This window comes from Populus alba, chromosome 6 (genome assembly GCF_005239225.2).
Source record: "Populus alba chromosome 6, ASM523922v2, whole genome shotgun sequence".
Taxonomy (NCBI): Eukaryota; Viridiplantae; Streptophyta; class Magnoliopsida; order Malpighiales; family Salicaceae; genus Populus; species Populus alba.
In genome coordinates, this window is record NC_133289.1 from 12,721,521 (window position 1) to 12,727,654 (window position 6,134).

The 6,134-nt window shown below is 34.2% G+C and overlaps 1 protein-coding gene across 1 annotated transcript; it reads left to right on the forward strand.

Moving 5' to 3' along the window:
• Positions 1-735: 735 nt before the first annotated feature.
• Positions 736-3,728, forward strand: LOC118036556 (glycerophosphocholine acyltransferase 1). Its single transcript, XM_035042273.2, has 8 exons — positions 736-926; positions 1,012-1,098; positions 1,343-1,400; positions 1,490-1,590; positions 1,819-1,914; positions 2,002-2,103; positions 2,687-2,928; positions 3,062-3,728. Exons 1-8 carry the CDS (start codon positions 834-836, stop codon positions 3,423-3,425), a joined length of 1,143 nt encoding a protein of 380 aa, XP_034898164.1. The 5' UTR covers positions 736-833; the 3' UTR covers positions 3,426-3,728.
• Positions 3,729-6,134: the final 2,406 nt, after the last annotated feature.

The window sequence follows — 6,134 nt, forward strand, 5'->3', positions numbered from 1 at the left end:
TCAAGTTATTTTCAATCTTATGATCTGAATTATAAGTTTAGCAGAATATCTCAAGTTGGCTCGGCCTTGATTACCAAGGTTATAAGTTTGCCATTCTAATTTGAGATAACCATAATTAATTTTTTTTATCATATTTCATTTTTCCGTATTCAATGAGATATAAATTGAGATATATTGTTTGTTCTTTTTTGATAACTTTTCTTCCAAATTATCTTAATCATTTTTTTTTTAATTTGATTCATGTATTATTATTTTCTATTTGTTTATCATCTAATTAAAATAAACTCAGCTTATTCAACTGATTATATAACCTAAGCCATATATATATATATATATATGTTTTTTGCGCAAAAAAATAAAATAGTGTAGCCTTCTAGCAAAACACAGGCAGCGAAAGTAGTATTGTCCTCTTTCTATATAGTACGAGGCAGGCAAGGCAGTGGGACATTCCAGCAAAAGTACGATCCTTAATTTACCCAAGATATAATTGTTCGAAGAATAATAATTGGTGATTAGTAGAAAGATGATCCCTAATCTCAAATATAAATTAGCATTAATAATTAGAGTAAAAGGCAGTAGTTTAAAAAAGAAAGATGCTTTTCTTATTAATATATTAATATTTTTTGAGATATTGTTTTAATATAAAAAAATCTAAGAAATATATATTTTTATTTAAAACACTTTAAAAATATCTTGCGAATCAACAAACCGTACTAAACAAGCCGTGTCTCCATATAACTAGCACACCTCCTTTCCTCTTCGCCTTTCTCTCTTATGTCTCTTTCCTTATTTTCAATACTAAAGAAAGAAAGAAACCAAATAGTAACAGAAAAATGTCGAACAACGAAGAGCATTTGGAGGAAATAAGCACAACAAATGGGGATTCATTTGAAAAGGTCAAACAGAGGCTCAAGGACCGATCTAAGGTAACATTCAAATCTCTGTTTTTCTTTTTGGTTTTAGTGATTCTGATTGTTTTGACGTTGTGGGCATACTTTGTTTTTGGTGTAGAAAGTGGCTCAAACGAAAGAGATCCTGTCTAAACAGGCTGTTAAGATTGCCAAACAAGCCGGGGAACATGAAAGTCTTATTAATAAGGTTCGCCCTTTTGTAAGCTTTATTTTATTCGTTCCATGGTTGGATTTTCATTGAAACTTGAAAGTCTTGTTTTTTCAATTCATATAAACATTGGTTGGTTTTGCTATAGAAAAGAAATTGTGTCTCCCTTTTGTCTTCTGTTGTGATGTATGGTATTTTTTATTATTATTATTATATGAGCATGTTCACAGCAAAAGATATCAACTTGATTTGCTTCTTCTTCTTCTTCTTTTTGTCGCTGTAGGTGACTCATCTTCTTGGTGTTCTTGGCTTCGGGGGGTTTTGCTTCCTTCTGGGAGCGAGTGAGTAATAATATACTGTCTGATTATGGAATTTGTTACTGTCAGTTGTTTTGAGAATTACTTTGTTGATTTGTTTGTTAAATGTTCAGGGCCACAAGATATTCCTTATGCGTACTGTTTCTTCTATATCACGTTTGTTCCTCTTCGGTGGATATACTATCGGTTCAAGAAATCGCATTATTATCTTCTGGTATGCTGCTCTCTTGTCTATTTTTTGTTACTTCTCACGGGTTCAAGAAGTTTTTATTAGTTAGCCGCTCTGTCAAGTTGTGTACGCTTGTTGAAGTAGTGTGATTTGCAGAGGTTTAAAAAAATTGAGATATCTAATCACAAAACCTTTGCCTTTTAAGTTTATTTCCCTACTAGGTTGACAAGAACTGACAAGTGATCAATTGACATCATTTTTTTTGGGTTTCAGGATTTTTGCTATTATGCCAATACCATATTCTTGGTTTACATCCTTTTATATCCAAAGAATGAAAAGCTTTTCATGGTTTGCTTCTCATTTGCTGAAGTAAGAGAATATGCTGGTGGTAACTCAAACCTTTTAATTGTTGGAGGTTTCACTTTGTCCTTCTCACTCATTTAAATGCTGCTGTAGGGACCAATGGCATGGGCATTGATTGTTTGGCGTTGCAGCTTGGTTTTTAGTTCTGTTGACAAACTTGTTAGTGCCCTAATACATCTTCTACCTGGTGAGATTGTCCTTCTCCTCTCTAGGTCAACTTGTTTAGAACACATCTTAAGGAAGTGAAACCATGCATATTGACGTGTTAATCAATATTGGAAAGTTAAAAATCACAAATATGGTATTTCACCTATCGCTGTAATAATATTTCCATCTATATTATCTCTTTTGAACTTCTGCTGCGTTCTGGGCTGGTAAAGATGGAAATACCAAACTGGGAGATGGTGGAGTGACCAATGTGACTCTTACAGCGTCCAAATTACTCATGCCAGTTTCATTATGCTTTGTCATCTCAAGTTTATAGATAAAAAAAAAAACTTATTAATTAGCGACTGGATCAATGTGCTCCATTTTGTCTCGATCTAGGAAAGGACTTGTCAAATTTTTTTTTAACCTATATGAAGTTTTGAAATCGCATCCCTCAACCATTTGATAAATCTAATGAACATGAGAAACTTCAAGCTCTGAACAGCTGTTATTTTTTCTTGGAAACCAGCATGGACTGGCTAATGGAGCCCTTTTAAATGAATTACCAAGTTTAATTTTTTTGATCAATCATCACTTGCTTTCCAGAATTGACAAGTATTTTTCCATTCAGGGTTGGTTTTTCTTCACTATTCGGTGGTGGAATCCTGCAACCTTTGAAGCCATGCATCAAGAAGAAACTTCCCGCAGAGTCTCATGGCCGTATGGAGTGGAAGACAAATCCTACCTGATGACATGGTTGTTCTGGGTGCCCTTGTTTGCTTATACCCTGTGGCAGGCTCTTTATTTTCTCATTGTCGATGTCCTACGTCGGCAGAGGCTCTTAAGAGATCCTGAAGTCATGACTTCTTACAGGTTCGGAGTTCTCTTTCAACATGCATATTTGCGCGCATTTGGTTTAACTATATTCGTCGGATTTTATTGTGCATACAATCGTAATTTGTTTTACTTTATGAACTTTCTTCTGATTGCTGTTTTTGGCTGACAGGGAACTGTCAAAAAAAGCCCAGAAAGCAAACAATATATGGTGGCGATTGAGTGGTTTGCTTGGGGACCAGAACCGCCTACTAATGTACACTCTGTTGCAAGCTATATTTACTGTGGCAACCATGGCACTCACAGTCCCCATCTTCTTGTCCTATGAATTGCATCTGGTTTTCCAAATACTCAAGATTTCAGCAGCTGCATGGAATGGAGGAAGCTTTCTACTAGAGGTAATGCCGAGGCAGGTGATTCTCAAAGAGAAGAAGAAATCAGAAATGCAGCCAGTACCTCCTGAGCAAGACCAATCATCACCTGTGATGGAAAATGCAATGGAGGCCGAAATCTCGGCTGAGGTGAACGAGGAATGAATCGGCAATAATCCCCTTATATAGGTTGTTGTCTCATCACGTAGGTTCGAAGGCTTTCAAGATTTCTGAACTTTTCTTTTCGTTTCTTGTTTTCTTTTTTTACTTTTTTTTGTATATTCACAGCGTAAATTTTGTGTTAGAAGTTAAAACCGACTCCTCATCCAACTGACGGTTTCTTCCATGTCTGGAAGTATAGTGTCACAGGTAGCTGTTGGAGGAAATCTTGTGGTTAGAGAGAGTACAGTAGCTTTCCATATTCTCACTTTGAATTTTTATATCACAATATGGTTTTTATTATGTTCATTTTAGGCCCAAGCTCATTCATTTTAATCTCTGGATGGAGTTCGCCTTTTTTTTTTTTTTTTTTTTTTTTTTTTTTAATTTTTAAGAAAGCTTTTAAAAATTATTTTATTAATTTTTCTCATGTTATGTATGATTCACAATCATCTAGATGTATTAAACATAACTGTATTGAACTTGATTTATGTTGCATATTAAGCACTAATGGATTTAGATAAAATTCTTTAAATGATGAAACATTTAGTTTCATATTATATTTAACCAAACATGCTATTGTATCAATGACCAAAAATGATGATATAAATTTCATTTCTGGAAAGTTTCTTTTACAATCAATTGATAACTAAGAATTTAATAATTATTTTGTAGTACTAGTTATCGTAATCATCATCTTGCTATATAGTATCATGGTGCGTATAATGAACATGTTAAAAATAAAACATATTAAGCAATAAGGATGATAGTTATATTTTGTAACACAATATTAACCATTTAACATACAACAATAATATTTTTTATATATATACATGCAACTTACAAGCCTTTTAGCTTCTTAACATAATTTTACCCTTATTTACTATACACATTACCTCTACCAACTATTGGTAGTAACATAACATCTTAACATATTTATTCTTGCGTTTAAATGATTAGTTATTCACATAACTCTAGAATTCAATATAAAGCACAAAGTCTCCAATCTTTTGGCTTGCCCTTTTTATAAGGTATAGGTCTATAACATTGTTTCTTACACTAATACCAATAAGTATCCTCAAGCATAAAAGTCTTCACTCTGAGACCTCTTTTAATCACCTTTTAGAGGTCCGATAACATAATCAACAAGTAATCCTTGTTCAACAACATCTATGCTGAAGATGTATACCTAGCATCTTCCTGGTCTCCACTCATGCAGTTAATTATTACTCAATAACTATCCTCCACACTTGTGGCCGATACAAGAAGATTGAAATCAAGCTCTCATTCTTTAAAATAACCATTTAGAGTTTCACTGTTGTGGTTGAATCCTCGACATAAAATACACATCCAACATGTCATTTGAGGGACCTCAACCTTAACCCCATTCATGTGGCTGGCTTCCATGAATATAACCCATGTATACATGTATTTTTAATACCTATTTACAAGCTAAGCCCCTTCTTAGGGTTAACTTCCATACAAAATTTCATTCAACTTGACCATTATCATATATATCAATCCCAACCCCTCTCATATGGCTGGCTACCATACCGCAACACAATTCTCGTTATACATGTCACAATATGATTTCATCAGTCTTTTACCAATGCATTACAACAAAACATGTAACTCATCATCAATGTACTTCTTAAAGAATTAAAACTTACATATAATACTAAAAAATTAAAAGGATAAAATGACAAGCACCTACCTGATTCCCTCACCAGTTTAGTCTTGCTTGTTTCGAGTCCTGTAACTAGAGCCTCAAATGCATCACACAAAGTTATACATCACATACACTTTTTAAATATTAAAATTTTCTTCTAAATATTTTCAACAATTTAAGTATTTATTGCATATGAATTTATCCCTTACATTTTCACACCTTATGCTTAAGGTTTCTAGCACTCAAACTTTTCTAAGCATAACAATATCTTCATGCAAGCTAGTTACATGCACACATGCATTATGTTTTTCTTTCTACATACTTTTCCATGTTAATTAACCTCTGGGGCTTTCCCAATCAGCACCCTTACATCCCGCAATACGGCTATCACAAAAGCTCTATTTTAGGCAATTTTGGCCATCAAAGAGTTTTTAAACTTTTCCAAATTAAAAGTGCTACTTCATCCCTTATTTTCACCTTCTAAGGGTGCCTAAGCATATCCTAATTAATCACTTTTAGGGCTTTTATAGCAGCCCAAAGTTCTATGAAAAAAATAAAAAACTCTCCCCATTCGGTTCTCCTTTCTCTCAAATTTGGGGTTGTCTTTTCTTTTTATTAGAGTTAGGGGTGTTCAAAAAAACCGATAAACCGAGTAAACCGATAAAACCGACAAAAAATTAACCGAAAAAACCGAACTGAAAAATAAAACCAATTAAACCAATTAGATTATGTAGAAAAAACCCCGGTTTGGTTCAGTTTTCGGTTTTGTAGTGCAGAAACCGGGTTAACCGGACCGGACCGGTTCAAAAAAAGGGTCCCTAGGCTAGGCTAGTATAAATAGAAAAAGTTGCACCAACACATCCCTCTCTTCTCTCCAGTTTACTCTCCCCCACATACTTTCTAAACCCTAGCCGCCACCCATGTTTCACCATCTTCATCTTAGCACAGCCCCTCATCTTCATCTCTCATCTCTCAACCTTTCTCACATCTCTCAACCTTTTTCACAGCCCCCCATCTTTATCTTCATCTCTCAACCTTTCTCACAG